Source organism: Pogonomyrmex barbatus, unplaced genomic scaffold, assembly GCF_055798465.1.
Source record: "Pogonomyrmex barbatus isolate J1 unplaced genomic scaffold, ASM5579846v1 scaffold6, whole genome shotgun sequence".
NCBI classification, from domain to species: Eukaryota; Metazoa; Arthropoda; class Insecta; order Hymenoptera; family Formicidae; genus Pogonomyrmex; species Pogonomyrmex barbatus.
The window spans coordinates 3,922,842-3,943,681 of record NW_028297160.1 but is presented as its reverse complement, the minus strand read 5'-3'; the positions used below and the strand labels follow the sequence as shown (position 1 = coordinate 3,943,681).

The window sequence follows — 20,840 nt, the reverse complement described above, 5'->3', positions numbered from 1 at the left end:
TTATCATAATATTTTACATTCTTTAAAACATTAATAAATTATAAGATTAATAGAAATAAAATCTTCTTTTAACGCTTAATTATAAAAGACAAAACGACTTGATAATGTCTGTCGAACATGTCTTAAAGTCGTAAGAAAATTATCTAGGATCCATGGCGCTCTATCTTGTTGCATTCACTTACTTCACTTTCGTTTTCGAAGGTCTAATCGCTGATCGAGCATTTGCTTTTACCGGTTTTTTTGTCATTTAACGTAAAGAAACGGAGGGAAATAAGAACAAAGTACCTGAACGCGAATTTACACTATCCACTTTCGATAATGACTTTTATGCATTTTGATCAATTTGTAGGAAAATATTAAAACGTATATAGACAATAACAATTTATTTGTTTATTATTATAAACTTCTAAATAATAATCTAAAATACTATAAATAAACTTTGATAAGTTTATTGTCTATTATTTTCTAATATGTCATTAATTTAACTAATTTATTATTTATTCTATTCCTTTTTGTTATTTAAATTAGTTCTTTAAAGTGATTATTAAATAAAATGATAATTTTATTATATATTTTTTAATAATTCTCCCTCTCATTCTCTCTCTCTCTCTCTCTCTCTCTCTCTCTCTCTCTCTCTCTCTCTCTCTCTCTCTCTCTCTCTCTCTCTCTCTCTCTCTCTTTCTCTCTCTCTCTCTCTCCTCTTTCTCTTTAGATTTCAAGAACTATTTTCACTTGAGATACATTTCGAATGTTTCTACTTTATGATTTATCGCAACCTATCTGAAGATAGACGATATACCAGATCGCAAAGGTAGAGCGCCGAATTTTGCGGGTGTCGTTATGTAGGTCGGTACAAATTACATGTCGTCATTTTGCTCGGCTGTGCGTGCTGTTGCGTACACGTTAACGGGACACGTTCCGCGCGCTACAGCGAACGCAGTTATATCTTCAGGAATGCGCCCGCATGGCTTACTCGAGGGCGCTCGACTTCCGGCGGCGCAGTGCAACACTTGTGAATTATATCTGAGCCGCGGAAGAGATTACGTCGCAGAATGCTCCACGGTGCATTAGCTCGCGTCCGAGGTAAAATTGTATTCCATTTCTAATTTCCTGGGACGATTGCAGTCATGAATCTGATGCCAGGGCAAACTCGAAGAAAGCAAGATTGTTATTGCAACATATTAAAATGAACAACGGATATATTTTGCTTGCATTTGAAACGTAAACTGATAAAAAAACTAAAATTTGTATTAATAAAGTAGAATATATAATAATTAATAATTAAATAAATAAAATAAATAAACTGCATGATATATTATATTTTATATATATTTTTATTACAATTTGTAATTAAATATTATAATTATTTAATTATAATTTAATATTATAGTTTAGAATAAAAAGAGTGAGCTACGATGATAAAGTACATAATAGCTGTTCAGGCTTATAATTGAGGCTTTTATTATCAAAAAAGAAATTAAAAATAGAATTTTTTGTTGAAGAATGTAAAACTTGATTATAGTAATTATGGCGCATGATAAAAAAAGTGTCACGGTTATTATCTATCTAGTCTGTACTAACAAGTAGAAAACTGGTTTGGTTTCCTCTCTCCGACTTGATTTCCTGTTCAATAGAAATCGAGAATTTCAAGCTTCGATAATTTATTGATAATTTATCTGATAGTGCTAAGTCACCGATATCATAGGTAAGATTACTTACTATTTTATTCATCGCTCTTATCGTAACATTTATAATTGCAAAAAATAATTTCAACGTTTGATATGATACGTAACATTTAACAAGTGTTACTATCTTCATGACTTAGTAATTAGTAGAATACGTTCTCGAGCTCGAGCAAATTGCGCGTTCAAGTACTTAGCATAACTTTCTAATTTAATTAATGTATACAGAGTTCTGAATGCATTTATCAACTGTTACATCTGTCAGAAGATGATTACGCGAACGTAAGTTTTGATTACAATTATACTGTTAATGTCACCCTAAGTCGTTTATTACAATATTATCTATATTAAATTATTTAATTATATAATGTAACATCTTCTCGTCCCAGAAGTAGCGTCGACAGTAATGTAATAACTAGCTTAATTGCTTAATTGATGTCACCTACAGAAGAATTGCAATTATTATAACTGATGTAAAACATAGGAATATTAATATTTTTATCGTGCAATTAAAATTCAATGTTACTCTTTTTTTTCTGATTACAAGAATTAGAAAAATTAATAATAACGAAAAGGAAATGTCTTTTTTCAATACATATTAGTCACAGGAAAATTTATTTTGCCGTTCCTAATTTGTTTTCATATTTCTTTTAGCATTTCTTTTGGCATTTCAAAATAATTCTAAATATTTATTTAACTAGGCATGTATTATATGTATTTCAAGATAGAAAATAATTTATATATCTTTAAAAGAACAAGACATTAAATCGTTTTATTAATAAATAAATTAAACAAAAGTTATAAGCTTCTTTAATAATGTTTCTCTTGGATATTTACTTAACATATTATTAGTTTTTACATGAACAATTATTAAGTGATATTCTGTCAAGATTTAACAAACGGCTATGAAGGTTTAATATTCGATTACTGACCCGTGGTAGTGAACTCACGTAACCTTTCGTCGTACAAGAAGAAAAAGAGTTAGGTAGAAGCTCAAGGTTTTCAAACACGTGTAAGAGCACAACGTATCATTATGCCTATCGAAGGAATTCCGTACTGCCAAGATAAAGAGGAAAAGCAAAAGCGGAACGACCAGTTCTATCGTATGCGGATACCTTTTGTATGTCGTTTATTTATGGAAATTTTACTTCAATGACGCTTCTATAATATATTCTTATGCTTAGTATTCTTTTGCGTTTTCTCTTAAATTCTCGGTATAAGTTTACTTACATATAATTATTTTTTTAATGGATAATATTTAGTACTCACCCATCTTCCCGGGAATAACGTCGAACTGAGCTGGCGCATCGCTGACAAAAATGGGCCGATTGCACAATTCCTGAAATAAAAAGACTTACTTTTAATTTCTTTCTGCTTAGCTAACATTAATAATTATTACAATATAATTGATTACGTATAAAAATATATTTTTTTCGTATTACCTAAATAAATTAAAACGAGAAATTAGAAATACAGAAATATCAGTCGAATTTTTATTAAATAATGAAAATAATAAAAGTTATATAAATACATACATACACATAAACATAAAAATTATTCTAGTTAAGAAATAAACAGTCCAGATTTTAATATTGATATTATTAATTTTAATATTGATTTTATAATAAAGACGTTATTATATATTACTAAACTTATTGGAACGTAACATATTATTTATCATTGTATGAAAACCCGGTACATATTTATCTGATTATAAAGTAGCACAATATAAAAATATGATTGCAAATATGATTCAACATATGTCAATTACAAAGAATAGTGACTCTCCATGCATATTTTTTTATTAATGTATATATTCTCGTAATATATTCACAAGTTGTACTATAGTCTAAGAGATAAACATAGCCTATAAAATTCTTTGAAACGGAAGCTAACAAATTGCTCATTTATTACATCTTAATTATGGTTAATTAACTGATTATGTACTGACTAGTAATAAATATGTCACTATTTAAAATTTATATTTCCATTGTCGCAATTGTTTCTTATTTAAAATACTGAAGTTGCAATTATTACGTTACCTTTAATCATTTATTATTCATTTATTATATAAAATGGAATTGTATTTATTTCGTCATCTAGTAAACTAAGATAACTCTATCTTTTAAGAATAATAATTAAATATGTAGAAAATTATAAAATAAAATTTATAAAATGTTGTGAGTATTATAAATTTAACATTATTTATAAGGATCAAATATATGCGTAAGATAAATAAAATATTTAGTAAAATATCCATTTAACTAAACAAGAGCAAAGTAAAAAGCAAAATATTCAAAATATATATTTGAAAAATAATTCTTAGATATCTAATCCTTGATCTGAAAATTTGCCACAAGTAATAAAATATCAAATTGCTATCTAATATAATTTTGCTACTAAAATTTTCATATGTCTCATAAAAATTAAGCATTTACATTCTATTGGTTTCTGCTGGAATGTAACATGTAATTATAGAATCAAAAGAAATAATTATTCGTTAAAATAATCACGTACACACCTTGATCATGTTACCTTGTACCAAATCGAGAAATACTAGATACAATACTAACGCGAAGCACCGTATCGCAATAATCGGGGCCATATTAAATAACTGTTCTTCAACAGTTGCATCCCATGCTGGCGTAATACTCTCCTCTTTCGGCGTGTATTTCCGGTCGGTAGCACGATCGTGACTGGAATCACAATTCGCGAGGACGATCTTTCGATGATTGTGTTAAAAGCGCGCCATATGCCACGCACGCGTTCTCCATGCAATTGTTGACCTTGTCATAGGAATACAACTGTCAGTGACTTTTATTGCAATCATTATATTCGACACAGCCACGCGATATTTTGTTCGGTAAGCAGAAAAGACCTCAGTTACGCGTCGACGACTTCACCTGTCGCCCGCTCGTTTCCCGTCTCATCGTGCAAATTGCGTAACCAAGATCGTTGATCTCGCCAAACAACTGATTTCTGTTTTGATATTCTGAGAACCGTGCGACTACTTCATGGATCTCGAAGGATCTTCTCTACTCAAGGAGAATAAGATTTGAGGAATTTGAAATTAAAATTTGTCCCAGTTTAATATGAAAATTAGAACAGAGAATAAAGGATCCAATGCCTTTATTAACGAACGTATGAATCTTTGTTTATAGAAAAAGTTATAAAAAATAAAAAATATGTTATTAAGATAATTGCGAAGAACAAGACCTTTCGGTGGAATGAATTGTTCCGTTAGTTTTGCTCTAACTAAAAGACATGCTGTTTCATGATTATAAACACGCAGGCGACAGAACTACGTGTCAAGGTTGCGAACTGTTTTCGTTACGGTTCCTAAGTTCCAGGTTGCACGTCTTTCCGTTCTTTAGGAACTGGAGCGAGCCAAGGAAGCTAATTTAGTTTCAAGCTACTCCTGAAGGAACGACTTCATTGTATCAACTAACAAAGGAATATTTCTTAATGTTCATGTCTTGATTACAAGAAAAGAATGTATGTCATTCTAATATTTTTTACCAAGAGAAACAAACTTTAGATATTGAATTTAATTTATATTTAATGTATTATATTTAATGTATTATATTTAATGTAAAATAGACATAAATATACAATTATATTAAAAATGAAATACAATCTATATTAAATTGTGCATAATTATATGGTTTGACATACTTTTTACTAAAGACAATTATCAAAAACAATAAAAAATAACCATATTAATACAAAAAAATATAAACTTACTTTCGGTCTTTTCCATTGAAACTGAAATGGTGGCGTCTGGTGATAGAAAACTGATGCCTGTGTTGCTGGAAATTCAGGATCTTCCCAGAGCTCACCTCTTTTCAAGCACGAACGCTTGATTCGTTCGTACTCGCTCATTACGTCCTGAAAAATAATTAAAAAAGTTTCTAATAATATTTTTAATAAATCAATATATTAATTTAAATATTAACCAAAAATTGTAATATTACATTATAATATTAATAATAAAATCATTATTTTCGATAATATAGAAGAACATAATTCAATATTTAGATTTTGTGTAAAACCAATATTATAATTATATTTTAATTGTATTTTAATTTCTCTTTAGTTATATTAGTCAAAACAAAGGTCACACGTGTGCACGATAGTTATTTCTTAATTACAATTGATTAAGATTTTATGAAGGCAATTTTAGTTATTTACAAGTGTATACGAAGACAAAAACTTGGTATCCTCTCGACAAAGAACTTCCTAGTTAAGTTAAATTAAAAGATTACGCGATCTAATTAATATTAATGGCTCGTTACTAATAGAGGGTGAGAATTTAACAGTACCTCTAGCCACATATCACATCCTCATTCTTCCTTCCATTCATCTGATAATTAAAACATAGCCACACACACACAAGAGATGTTCAAAAACTTCTCTGAAATATCGCAGTGTGGTTCTTGCGACGATTAATAATACCCATTAACAAATGTCAACGTATAAATTGTACGAGAATACAATCAATTTCCCAGACATTCTTACACAAAACAACACACAGTACATACAAATGATACATTTGAAAAAGAAATTACTGAAGAATAAAAGAATATACATAAAGAAATACGTAAAATATCGCAAATTTATTTCAAAATATTCATAAAATGTTAAATTTTTTAAAGAAATATTTCGCTGTAATACGTGTGCATATTAGTTTGACATTTTTCAGGAGAACATACAAAATTCTTTTGCATATCCTTTCCCACGTCACGAGCGTATCTCATTGACCTCGATAGATCTTCCGATAGCGCTTCCAACGCAAAAATTTGCCTTCGCAAGATAGATGCGTCATTGCTTCTAAAAATCTGCTCATAATAATATATAATAATATATAATATATAATAAATAATTGTCAATCGAACAAGAGTAACAAATCACTTTCGCAGATATCTATTCGCGCATTCGCTAATCGATGGCGCGTTTGTGACCCCGATAGGCGCGTCGATAACAAGTTTCAAGCTCATCGAACACATTGTATCCAGGTCAACACTCTCTCCTCATCGGGTTTTCACTACCGTAATACCGTATGACGCTTTTTTTTTAGAGATTTGACAGGAAATAAAAGTCATTGACACCTCTTCACGAGTGAAGGCTTTCTGAATGAATTACAGCGATTAGCCTCGCCTGCCGCGTCCGTAACACGTGACTTTATGCATAGTTTTTCTGCCGGTGTAACCGGCAGTTCGTATCGACGGTTTATACCAAGAGCTCGGCGATGATACTTGCTCTAATGGAGCTCTACTTGCTTTAATAATATGTTAACGCCAAAGCGAAATTAAGAAATATCCTCGGCTCGTCGGCACGCCGGATATTCACGTGGAATATTCACCTGAAAAACATGCATACTACACATCGCAAACCTGCATTAATATTAATACTTTCGCGTTATTAACACGTTCGATACTTATCCTACTAATACCTCGTGCTTATGTAATAAATCAACATAGGAACGAGGAAACAAGAAAGGAAACGTTTTATGTACATACGTGGAATACTTGTTTCTTTATTTTTAAAACATTATGGGACGGTGTTAGTTATTCACGTTTCAAAGTGCTGTCATGTAAAAATATTTTAACATAAATATAGAAATTTGTACTTGTATAATAATATTTTATCATAAACTGATAAATTAGAACATTTTTGATATTTTATTATTTTAATTAATAGAGTTTTTGGAAAATTGTGCCCGTTTTTCAAGTCAAGAAATGCTTAAAGAATAACTCAAACTAAATTATTTATATTACCAATAAATAATCTTTAACTTAAAATTCTATTGAAACATATGTGTATGTTGAAACATGTATGTGTTACGTGTGTTCCGTATGATATTAAATTAATTAATCTCTAATTTCTTAAAATTTCTAAAAATTTCTTAATTCTAATTTATGAAACTCTCTTTTCGTAAATTCTCATTCAAGTTGCTTCCTGTAAGAAACGATTCTGTCGATTAAAAAGACTGCTTTAGAAAACATCAGTGCGTATTATTATCACCTATATTTGAAACGTCAACCAGTACTCTAAATAGACATCCAGTGCTCATCGAGAGATATTCTGCCCTCGCCTCTTCTCGTTGCGGGATAAATATCGCCATCACGGTGATTGGCCATTGAATCGTTTCTGCGACAGTGGAGATGTCCTCCACGCCTCAGTGAGCCGTAACACCTTCATTATATTTTGCAACGGCCGTTGATAACATATTTTCGCGTAGGCGATAATGCGGGAGAAGGTGTGCGCGCGTGATCGTGAAAGCGTCACGATTGCAAAATATTCAATTACACTCGTCGGGACGCCGCGTTCCGGTTTCGAGCATTGTTCCGAAACCAGCTAATTCCAGCCGGCTTGGCGTACCAATTAAAATCGTAATAAAACGTCGGCGGATAATTAGTATAGGTCAGAGGTCCTCTTGTCGCGCTCATTCCGGTCCGAGTCACCGCGTTTCTTTCCGTATTTCTTTCTCGGTGTCTCCCTTCTTTCTTTACCATAAGTAATCTTGTTTTGTCGCGCGGAATCGCCTTGACATACCAGGTTGAGGCGTGCCATTTTGCATTGTCGTCGCTTGACAAAGAGCTGTACGTCTGAAAGCTATCTCTTTCGTAATAGATCGATTGCAGTTTATTGTTTTTATTACACCTGTGTTGTAATATGCAAATGGCAAACTGTTTGCGGAAATCAACAATGCATTCGATCGTTTTTATAATATTTTACGTTTACCTCTCGCAATTAGATTAATGCCGTTTTGTTTAACCAGACAAGACCGGTAGTGAAGTTTAGAAAGCTTTAACAAACTCTCATGAAACTGTCAAGATCAGAATTTTTATTGTTAAAATAAGAAACAAAAAACTTAACAGCACAAAGTAACATTTTGCACGATTCTCGAACAAGGAAGTACTCACCGAAGTGGTCCGTTATTGTTTCGTAAATCTTGAAAATGGCTCTTAATCTACGTTTTCGAGCTTCGAAGCCACTTTATCTGTCCAAGAGCGGCACGAGATGTACGGTTATAATGACTGAAATTGCGGAAGGCCAAGGAATACTATCCGTGGTCCACGTCGGGTGAGGCAAACCATAAAGGTTTTCTCTACCGACACACACAGTGTAGTGGTCCGTGTTCCTCAAGGCCGCAGGAGAACCAAGCATGAAACTAGTTCGACCGGTACGAGAGTATATGGTAGCTATTATATACCTAACGTGTATAGTAGATCGTTCAAGTGTTCGTTTTAGCGGAAGGCAGTTGCTCGAGAATCCACCGCGTAAAATGTATCAACTTCAGATATGTTTTCTGGATGCCATTCGAGAAATAAAATCAGATTTCGACATTGATTCTTTGTATTATCGGCTATATTAAATTCAATTCTTCCATTCAAGAGTATTTCAGAATTTTTCACAAAATTGACTGGAAACGAACATAATTATTTCAAAGCAACTTGTTTAATTCATTGCAATTTATTAATTATTATTATTAAAAGAAGAAAAGAGAAGGAGACACAGAAAGTTTTTTAGATACTTCATTATATGCAACCGTACACATACATGCACATACACATACATACTTGTACGATAAAAAAATAATTTGTACGCAAAAACAAATGGATATACCTGCGCAAGCGAGCACAATCGTTGATGACTAATCGTATACTTTCTACTGGTTAAAGAATTTTTCACGCCAGGCTTACATATATGGCCTTGAGACTCAGGCGCATCCGAGCGGAGTGCTCGCAGGGCGAAAAAGCGTGCTCCTTCGTCGTGACTTTGCAAAGAGGCGAATGATCATGCGGAAATACGAGAGCTTTTGCGCTCTTCCTGTCGCGATTCTTGACACGTCACTCTTCATAAGAACGTTTTAGATAGCATAAAATCTCTTGGATGGAAGAATTTTACATCGGTTACGTGTTCCAAAGGTGCATTATTACCTTCACTTTATTCTACAAAATGTGCATGACTGGCCAGCAACGAGCTACTAAGTTAATTGAGCGCACAAAAGTTAAATTTTTCACAAAAAGCAATTTACAAAAAATTTGAATTTAAAGAAGACTATATTGTATCATATTGAATTTTTTTCTTGACGTTTATTTTCTCAAAACAAATTTTTGGAAAAATAACATATATTGAACATTATATTCTGTTTGCAAATTTGGCATTAAAAACTTTTAAATTACTATCTAATTCTTACGTTATAAAACAAAAATTAGTTAATAATATTCGGGGCTAAATACGATTATATATAAAGTATATACTCAGAATATTTAAGAATTTATCTTTTGATAACCTAATTAAAATAAGCAGAGTTAGTTTTAAAAACTCTCGTCTTGAGAATAATAACTTTATCTTAACAGTAAAAATATTTATTAGCTTTATCAGCATTATTTCTTTGATAAAGTGATTAAGTCGACACGCATGTCCACATAACGGTTCAACAGCGAACGCTCTTCATAACCTCATGAACTGTGACCCTAATTTCCTCATCTCTATTATAACTTGCTCTATTTTTTTCCCTCACAATTATACCTCCGTAGATTCTACAGCCTAGCTCATTAAAACGTTCAAAGTTCCTTTATTATTATTACGTAGCATGAAGTAATAATAATTGATCATTACAGAATAAAAACATGTATTTCTTGATTTCAAATTAATACGTTTTTGTAATATCAAAAATCTCTTTAAAAAAATACGGAAAGTACAGGAAGTACAGGAATAATTTTATTTTTAATAAATATTTTAAAGATATACAAATATCAGATAATCATTCAGACTACTTCAAACTTATATGCGCTTTTGTTTTAGCTTCTTTTTATTTATTTAAACTTTACTTCTAAAAATTGTAAAAAATCTGTAAAAGAAACACACATAATTTTGAAATAGAATTTAAAATAAGTAAATTCATACCCGAATATGAGGAATTATTCAAAATATAAAAATCTTCCCCGTGGATATTTTTTTTTGCGTTGAATTTTTATTGCTCGTAAAGTAGTATTTCAAGGTGCGTTTACGATCGCGAATAAAGCCGAGCACTCGTGATGGTTGGTTCCGCACCACCAGCACAAAGCGAAACAGGAAAATGACGGCAATTTCGATTACGCATAATTTGTCTGATCCTGCAGGTTGCTCTGTTTCTCGACAAAAGCACTTTCTCTTCTCAATCCAAATGCTTCTTGCTCTTATGCTCACTCGATGCACCTTGTGCCCATGTAATGCAATTTGAAACGGTGTTCCGACGCGGTTGAATTTTTAACATCTCGACTTACCTGGAAGTCGAGCGTAATCGTGTCTCACTTTAACGTCACTTCGGATAATCGTTTCAATCGATTTTCCCTTCGACCAAACGATCCCATGAGTGGTTTTGCGTAATCGATAATTCACGCGCGCGATTTCCCTACAGGAAATCCGAGGCATGACACTTCCGCGGCGCCAGCTTCAGCATTTTCGCTTGATGCGAAACTAGAAACTTAGAAAGTAGCCACCTAACATATTCAAGTGCCTGGCAATACAGAAAATCGAGCAAACGCGAAAGCGTTATCAATCTTTTTGAAGCTTGAAAAGTTGTAAGACGGAAATTAGTCATTTAAATTAGAAATTTGTTGACAAGTTTCTAACAAATAAAGTTTTTAAATAAAATATGATATGCCAGCAAAACAGATCAATTAAAAGAAGAATTGAAATACGTATTAATAAAATAATTTTTGTCATTTATGTATCCAATTAGAATAAAATGTTATTATTATATTATTTAAAATTATTTTTATAATCAAAAGTTTTTATTATCAAAAGTGTTAAAACTTGAGAAATAAGATCTGGATTCATTAGATCACTGAATAACTTTTTTTTATTATTATAATAGATACGCATACATAGAAATTTAATGTATTAAAGAAATATATAACAATTGAAAACTGATCTACAGAAAATATATTATAATTATACATTCACTATTATAAATTTATCATATTGTGTGTGCTGTCAAGCATTATTTCATTACAACTAGCATCAGTGTTTATGTAACACTTCAGCTAGTTTAACACGTCAGCGTGTATCTGTCGGTAGAATTACACGTTGACATAGAAAGTGAATTTACTTGTGAGCACTCCGTATTACGTAACATGGCAGCAAAATACATGATGCATAGAATGTTTCAAATCTGCCTAGACTTTCATCCGTGTTTTCATGTACAAATTTCTTGATTAACAGGAAGTAATTTGATTTGATAAAAGAGACATCGAGACAGAACTATAAATTTATTAATTGCAAATAATTAAAACTGAAATATTTATCTAACTATTTTTTGTCTTATATATTCTCGGTAGTTCCTCATTAACAATGGACGTTTGTTCAGGCCCACCTGCTTGAAGTAGTTCATCTCGTAATTCTTTGGAATCTTTTCTTCGCATGGAATCTTTCATTCGCGATTCCTTCGCACGATAATCAGACAACCCGTAAGCAGCCACTCGTGCTCCCACTCCTTTGACAAATGCCGGAAATTTGTGCAAGCGCCTTTACGTTATCACCTAGTCGATCGAGGAGCGCGACTCTTGATTTTCCACGCGTGTTTACTACCTTGCCACGGTCTGCAGCTATGCACTTCCATGCCAAGTCTGGTGATGACAGTGACGAGGCTTTCCTCAACTCATCTATATGACAACTTCTATGTAGTATATTGTAGCCTTCAGTGAGTTCAAGATTTTCTTAGCTTCAGGAAGCATAGATTAAATGTCATGCGTAGAAATTATTATTCAATGAAAAATTTTGCAAAAATACAACTTTTTATCCAATTTTACTGATTTTTAAAATTTTTAGATGATTTTGCTCTCAATATAGTTTTGAATAAATATTCTGAATAAAGACATAATTATTAGTATAATTTAATTTTAGAAATAAGTAAATAATGAAATAAATAAAATATAGTTCAAAGAAATAAATAAATTATAATAATTTATATATTATAGAAATATAAAATTTTATTAAAAATTTTATTCTTATATAAAGTAAAATTAATTCTAGATATATACATATAAAGAGATTTTTTAATTTTATTATCACTTTTTGATTAGAAGTAAAAATTAAAGTATCTTTTCATAAAAAATGCTATTAAAAATATATAACTTATTAATATACAAATAATATATAAATTATTAATATTCTTGCATCAACATTTTATGAATTTAAATTATCTGACATTTTTCCATAAATCTTAAAACTAAACTAGTTCAGGTTCTCTTTTTTTCGCACATTTCCGCAACTTTTACTTGAAATGGTTGGGTGAATCAAATGCAAACGAAAAAACAGTTATTTATGAGAAATAAATTACGTTAAGTAGTGCAAACTCCATCGTAGTATTGATAAGAAGTCATAAATCGTCGTTTTCTTTGAAATACGTGCTGCTTAATTCCATTTCGCCAACACTCGAATCTATCCCAGCATCATAGTATTCTTTAGCTGACACTAATTTCATCTCGAACGGATACTGATTTACGGGGACTCGCCCAACGAGTCGAGTTTCCTTGGCAAAGGATCACTTAGCCGTTTTTCTGATGCTCCTAGTTGGGTTGCCGCTTTCTTCACGATCGCGTTCGGATTCCACATCACAGTTCCTGAATTGTAAAGCTTCGTTCGAGTTTACAATTGATCTTTCGACCCTGAACAATCTCCTCATATTCTAAGAAACACTTTCCTTGAACGACTCGACGTCGATGACTAATAATTTCCGCAAGTTAACGAATTTATCGATCTATCAAAATTGATTCATTGTGTTTTAGTAATAAAACAAAAATTCGACAGCTATTAAAGTGTTATCTATAATTTTTTGTACAAATCTTGTATTAATTTCTCGCTTATTATATATGACGAGATGAATAAAATTATCATTATATAAAATCATTCGGCAAAATTAATTACATGCATTAATCGGTTTTCTTAAAATGATGCTGCTAAAAAATATGTTTATATTAAATGGATATTTATACATTAGAAAATTTAAGCTGTGTTTTCTCTTTTTTGAAATAAAGTAACACTATTATGACATTGTTTTATACAATTAGTAATGAGATTTAGACAATTTAATTCAACAAAATATTATCTCAAAACCTGACTATTGTTTTTAGAATTTTCCATTGAATGGAAAAGCCAAAACATCCTTGAATTCACCTCGAATTTATCATATTCTTCTTTACTTCATTCTTCAGCTCGAATTGAAATTCCATCTTCTTCTGTTCTTTACATTAAGCGATATTCACACCAAATTATTTTCATTATCCAAGAATATTTACAGTGATTATAAACTCAAGATCTGGAAATTCAACATATTTCTACAATTTAAAACACAATTATCTGTATTGTAAGGGACGGTACAAATTCAGAGCATTTACAAACATGTACAATAACTTTTCACGATAATTATCTACTAATACTATTACGACTGACCAAGAAAACCGCAGCACCTACACGGAGAATGTTAAACTCGAGTTCCGTAGTCCAACACGTACAAAGACCGCATGTGTTCCATCTGGTAATACATGGCTGGCTAATGCACGGAGGATTAATAAATCTCGAGGCAACGCAGAACCTTCTCTCACACTTTAGCTTACGGAAAACGCAAAAGAGCTGGTCTGGGAGTGATAAATTCTAAGCGACAATGAGGACACAATTTTTTCTAAAGATGCTTCGAGTGTAACTTCTCTTTGACAATTTTGTGGTTTTGCTACGAATATAAAATATATAAAATATGCACGCATACATGTGTGTTGATATACATTAGTATTGGACAGCGGTCTCTATCGATATTCTCTCGTACGTGCAACATCCGCGCCGTTCACATAATTTGTGTGTTTCGAGGTCGCGAAGAGAAGAAGACCCGGTTTCGCAGGAGGCAGAGAATCTCGCAGCGCCGAAGAGGTAGAAACACGCCGGTCGACTTGGAAGTTCCTCGACCATGTCGAGAACGCGAAGGAACAGGTGAACAGGTCATATTCCCTCTCTTCGTTTCTTAGTTTAACAGTCGTACTTATCTTTCCGTGCGGATTTTATTGCCGCGAAAGTGCAACGAACGGCTCCGGTACAAATTCGTGACGTCAATGTGTTGATTGGTGGGGATAGTGTGTAATTGATTCAGTCTGATACAATAATTATACATGGGGAAATTCATCGAGCGAAACACAAAAACATTGCATATAAGAGACGCAAACATTGTTTTAAAAATGTAGATGTATTAATGTATAATGTATTTTTTTTTATTTTGTTTCTTTAGAGAGAGGAGATTTAATATTAAATAAAGTTTCGTAAATAACATCGAAAATTATCTCAACATTGTACATTACAAAAAAACAATTATCTTAATCACCTTCTCTTTTCTGTGGCATAATATTTTTGAATAGAAAAAGTATTACAACCAGATATACATCACACGGACATTCGCTTATAAAGTTGGGATGACTGACCTAAGCTAATAAACTTTGAAACAGAATTTGAATATACGTAGGTAGAGATTTGCGTTTTACGGGTGACGCATTCGAAAGTAAAAATATTTCATGGCCGTATGGATTCTTTCACAACAGCAGTGTCCTGCGTTCACTGGCAATATTACAGTAATCTATGTTATGTGCTAAAATTACTGAGTTTTATACGCAATTAGTGAAACAAAGACTGGGAAGTATTCATACCTTGCTTTTCTAATAGTCACTTATTAAATCAATAAGAAAACACATTTTTATATTTTAATATACGAGTAAATTAGATAGTGGTAAAGTAAATATTATTGCTAAAAATCTAATGATAAGTTGCTGATAAATAAATTGCTAATAAATAAAGAAATAAACGCATGTAGACAAAAAATATCTTCAAATATCTTCTAAAATCGTTTTGATTTATGATTTAATTATTATTATAATTTGATCTGTTTCGTTTTTTTTTTACTGGTTTTCAAATACAAGCTATTGTTTTTATATTTTAATATATATGTATATAACAGAGAAATTATGATGGATGGAGCAAATATATAGTGTGCGTGTTTAGTATTATAAAAAATATACGCTCTACGAAGCGTAACGAGTTCAGGAAAGTATTTCGATAGACAATGTTCTATTATATCTTTAATTTAAATATATAAAATATCGCATATTTTAACCTTCCTTTCGTTAATATCACAAATAATTTGCTACATAAGAAATGCTTCCTGATCTATTATAAACTCATTATCTTTTTATAAGAAATAATATATAATTTAATTTTGAAGTTACTGACAAATAATTATGTTTTATTTAATTAATCATCTGATTTTATATAAAATATTTTCTTATGTATATCATTTAACAAAAAATATTAAGTCTCTAAAAGATTATGGCAAAAATAAAATTAATTATATGACATCAAGATTTTGTGCTCGAAAGTAAGGTGAAAACTACTGTTGTTTCTACTATGTTAATATTTGTCTTTACACTCAAATTACCATTGTACGTGTTTGCATGCCACGCGGGTCCAATAGTTTCCATTTCACTAGATGGATTCGGTGCAAATAGTGCGGTATAACTTTCACGCAAAGAAATCATTCTGGTCACATAATGTGCCACACCTTGCTAGAAATTCCATAGTAAACCATCGTTGAAACCAAGATATGTGGGCAGATGAAAAAGCCTTTCGTAAGAAAAGTTGAAACTACATTTACGTATAAGGAAAGAGAAATGTGGATTTTCGAAATAAAAAAAACCTAGATAATCACCAGTCTCGTAAGATAGAAGATGATATTTTTAAGCCATTAATTCAAAATAAAAAAATAATTTAAAAATCCTAAATAGTACCTGTGTGTGTGTGTGTGTGTGTGTGTGTGTGTGTGTGTGTGTGTGTGTGTGTGTATATATATATGTCTATTTTATTATACAATTAATTTTTATAAAAAAATAATTTAAATAAACTCTAATTTTTTATACAAATTGTTTATAATCGTTTTCAACAGAGTTAAAGATTACATTGAATATATAATATATACTACAATCATGTGTATATTTATTTTTTAATCTTAATCAAATTAGTTTCTAGTTTTATTCACTATTGTTACATTAATATTAACAATATGCTAGAAAAATACAACAAAAGTTAATATGCCGTTCTATCTACCTATGTCTTCCTAAATATACCTCCCTAAGAGTTAATTTAACAGATGAATATATCAATAAGCCTACTACATTGTCGCATGTATCATCCACTTGACACGATACTCACGTTAACCATCCGTAGCCAGGTTTCTGCAGCTTCTTCTAGAATATCGTTTCGCGCCAATAAGGACCCACTCGAATATCTCTCTCAAACCCTCGCAATGTAGCCGACACTTTATCACATATATACCAGAGAAGAGCGTCTTCATTCAGCACTCGATATCGAGACACTCCGCGCACTTACTGTTAAGTTCGCGCGCTACTCCGGCCACTCCGAAGACCCCTTAAGTCACACAGACGGTCGCGAATCTCGTCGCGGAATGTAAGCTAAGGTGCCGTGTCGAGATTTCCGGCAAACAGATGTAAAAATCAGTCAAATCTGTTTCTGTGCACCGAGGCGCGAGAGAGCGCGGCCCCGCGAACGGAGCTGCTCTTCTGGTACCGACTGACTACAACCGACTGGCTGAATTGGTGACTGGCTCTGCGCCGGCTACCCGTGCCATGGACTCGTGCATCCGAAGCCGATCACCACTATCCTGGCTAGCCTTCCTTCTCCTTCTCTGACCATCGAGCTACCGCCGGCGAGCCTCTCTCTTTTTCTCTCCCTCTCCCTCTCCCACTTGCGAATGACTACGTCTCTGTCTCCTTCCTCGTGGCGAGGAAGGAGGCTAACTATAGTTTAAATGGCTAGAGTATGATATATTTATAAAGCGGATAATTATTTTGTCTGTGCAATCAGCTGGTAAAGATTTTGCAGCCATATGTTGTGCAATCTTAAATGAAAGCCTTATATATTTCTTCCTGAAAAATATATGAATGTAATAGGATAAATATATGTAAGTTTGCTTTTTTTTATTTGAAATTTAATTTAATTTGATACAATCTAACAATATTATTTTTTGTTCAGCTATAAACTTTATTTTCTTTAAAAAAACATATGTTTCCTCTTCTTTGTACGTCTATAATTTATTTATAAAAAAAAAGAGTTAAATATCAGAATCATTTTTAAATTTTTATAACTACATGAAAAGGTTGATCAATATGTTGCCTGATTTTATTTTCCTCAACGTCTTATTTCGCGTTTCATCATGTAATTTTCATCAAACATGTAATTTTAAACGCCTTGTAAATGGATCTACATAAGAGGAGGTCAAGGCGGAGATGGGAGTACGTAATTATAGGTGCTAAATGACAGGATTCTCAACAAAGCTGTACGTGATCTAGGAGACAATAGCGCAGGCGATCAATAACGATACGAAATCACTCGTGACAACAACATGTTTCCATTTATCGATGCCATGGAAGCGGGTCGGTTTCGTTTCGGTCGCGAAGTGGAAAGTGTGTGAGAGAGGAGCGGATTAAAGGGGAGCGGGAGGAGAACGAGCGAAGAAAGAACCGATCTCGAAAAGAGCGACGAAGAGACTCGATCATAGCTCGAAGGTATAGCTCGTTCTGGTGAAAGCTTGTGCACGTTGACTTTGCTCGAAAGGTTCACTCCGGCATTATGCCAGGAATTGTTCTCTCCATCGAACGTAGCAGCCGATTTCTTTAAAATTCTCTTCATGGAATCCACATTCTATGGAAATTTTTACTTTATTTTTACTGAATACATACTTTTATTTTTTCACAATACACGACATGAAACTTAAAAACTAGCATTATTTACTAATCTAAATTTATATTCTCTGTTTGTAACTTATATCGTCTATCAATTTTGCTATATCAGTAATCTTTCTTTTTCATAATATTCTTATACTTCCTTTGTATTGTAACAATCTTGATCATATTTTTAAAAATGTTTATGATTTAAGAAAATTTTCAATTGTCATTGTAATACAATATATGTACAACTTTCAACAATTAGTTAAGCAAAAGTCATTTACAAAGTTGTTTTCTGAAATTATATTATTGTAATAATAAAAATAAATTTGTTAAAAATATATATTAATAGCAATAAACCTTTTAATTATTTACAACATTTTATATTTATATGGGAGAGTTAGAGAATTACAAAAACTATATTTTCAGAATATGATAAGTTAGGAAATATTGGATAAGAATTATCAACTGGATAATATGCTTCAATAAGGAAGATATATCTTTTGTCGACATCTGACGGAGGGATACTAAAAACTATTTCAATCTTAGAGAAAAACCTTATTAGTAAATCACAAATAAGACATTCTTAAATAAATATTATTGATTTTATGTTAAATTTAATAAACAATGCTATAAGTCTTTATATTTTTATATTTTTTAATTTTATATTTAAAAATTATATCTTCCAATACTTTTGAATATATTTTCCAAACTTATTAATTTCATATTTTAGAAATAGCGCTCTTTGCAATCATATTCCTTATATTTTTATATTATAGTTATTATATTTTGTTTTATAACTATTTTAAATTCAATGTAACACATTTTAAGTTAGTATCTGGTGTATTTTTAAACTTACACTATTAATTCATCCATCTTATTTTTTATTATTAACGATTTAATCGATAACAATGGATTATGGAAAAATTTAAATTTTTGAATCTATTTTATTAATCAAACATACAGATATATTCATGATTGAAATATCTTTAATAGTTTCTTACTGAAGTTAAGCATCATACTGGTAAAACAGGTTTCAATCGCGACTAAAAGATGGCAACTGCGTGTCAATTTAAACAGATCTATAATAAAAGTCACAACAGACTTTAAAAAAACGACTTTAATTTTCTCTCTCTCTCTCTCTCTCTCTCTCTCTCTCTCTCTCTCTCTCTTCTCTCTCTCTCTCTCTCTCTCCTCTCATCTCTCTCTCTCTCTCTCTCTCTCTCTCTCTCTCTCTCTCTCTCTCTCTCTCTCTCTCTCTCTCCTCTCTCTCTCATCTCTCTCTCTCTCTCTCTCTCTCTCTCTCTCTCTCTCTCTCTCTCTCTCTCTCTCTCTCTCTCTCTCTCTCTCTCTCTCTCTCTCTCTCTCTCTCTCTCTCTCTCTCTCTTCTCTCTCTCTCTCTCGTAAAATTGTCAAGATAGCTTGTTTCTTCTTTTTTAATCGCGTCGTAAAACTTCTGTCTGCAAATATTTAATCATAGACACTCGTAAATCACACCGCACAGATAATCGCAGCGGCATTTCTGACAAGTAACCAGCTTGAGAGCCGTCAAATTATAATTTAAAACGACGGACGCTAACTCGACTAACGGTTTGAGAAACGGCGCTTTTGGCAATGCTCGCGCCGTGGAATTTCACGGGTATCCCACGTGAGATTCCCCGCGATCGTAAGGCGCTAACACACCATCCAGCCCGAGCCTTTACGATCGGTAACGCGTTGCCTCTCATTAACGTGTAATTTATTCGAGAGAAACACAGAGAGACGACCAACGGGTATCGCCACCCGCGGGCCTTGATGGCTCGCGGCTTCGCGCTCGAGAACTCGCGTTCGTGGGAGAGACTCACGGAGAAAAGAATTCATAAGATTCTGGAGATCGTCGGCAAGATAACAGGCCTCACTGACGGAAACTCGTAGGATACGATAATCTGACTTGACGTTCGTTATCTCGGCCCGCTGCTCCTCAGAACTACTTGGACCTCCCCTCCCCCCCCCCCTCGTTATAACTCCTACCGAGCGGCTATCGATATGCACACATCCAATTAATAATTTTCTAATTCCTCGCCGGACCTACTGAATGCTTCTGTCGCTATGGATTCAATATGGATTAAATTGTTGCGTTATCGCTTTTTACAGAGGCCGCGCGAGATATATCAATAAATTCTAGAGGACTGAGCGAAAAATTATAAATTAATTACAAGCACTCTTGTTTTCATAAATTTGTCGTTGATTATAATATGCTATTTATATAGCAATGAAACTTTTATATTGTATATGTTACTTTATTGTTTAATAAATTTAATATGATTTTTCAAACTTGATTTTATCATACATTAATTTTTCGTATCAGCATAAAATTAAGACAATTAGTATTTCCATGTTGTCCAGTATTATA

The 20,840-nt window shown here is 32.3% G+C and overlaps 1 protein-coding gene and 1 long non-coding RNA gene across 2 annotated transcripts in view; both read right to left on the bottom strand.

Annotated features, from left to right (window-relative positions):
* CalpC (calpain C) overlaps window positions 1-17,400 on the bottom strand; it is a 29,991-nt gene extending 12,591 nt beyond the window's left edge. Inside the window, exons 1-3 of the mRNA XM_011641659.3 lie at window positions 16,917-17,400; window positions 5,427-5,570; window positions 2,952-3,021 (exon numbers count right to left, since the gene is read on the bottom strand). Of these exons, the coding sequence (XP_011639961.1) occupies window positions 2,952-3,021; window positions 5,427-5,570; window positions 16,917-16,925 (223 nt within the window). The 5' untranslated portion in view covers window positions 16,926-17,400. The remainder of the gene's footprint in view (window positions 1-2,951; window positions 3,022-5,426; window positions 5,571-16,916) is intronic.
* On the bottom strand, window positions 369-2,945 carry LOC148935106 (uncharacterized). Its single transcript, XR_016140568.1, has 2 exons — window positions 2,615-2,945; window positions 369-2,124 (listed from the first exon to the last, which is right to left on the bottom strand). It is a non-coding gene; the product is annotated as an uncharacterized LOC148935106 (long non-coding RNA).
* Window positions 17,401-20,840: the final 3,440 nt, after the last annotated feature.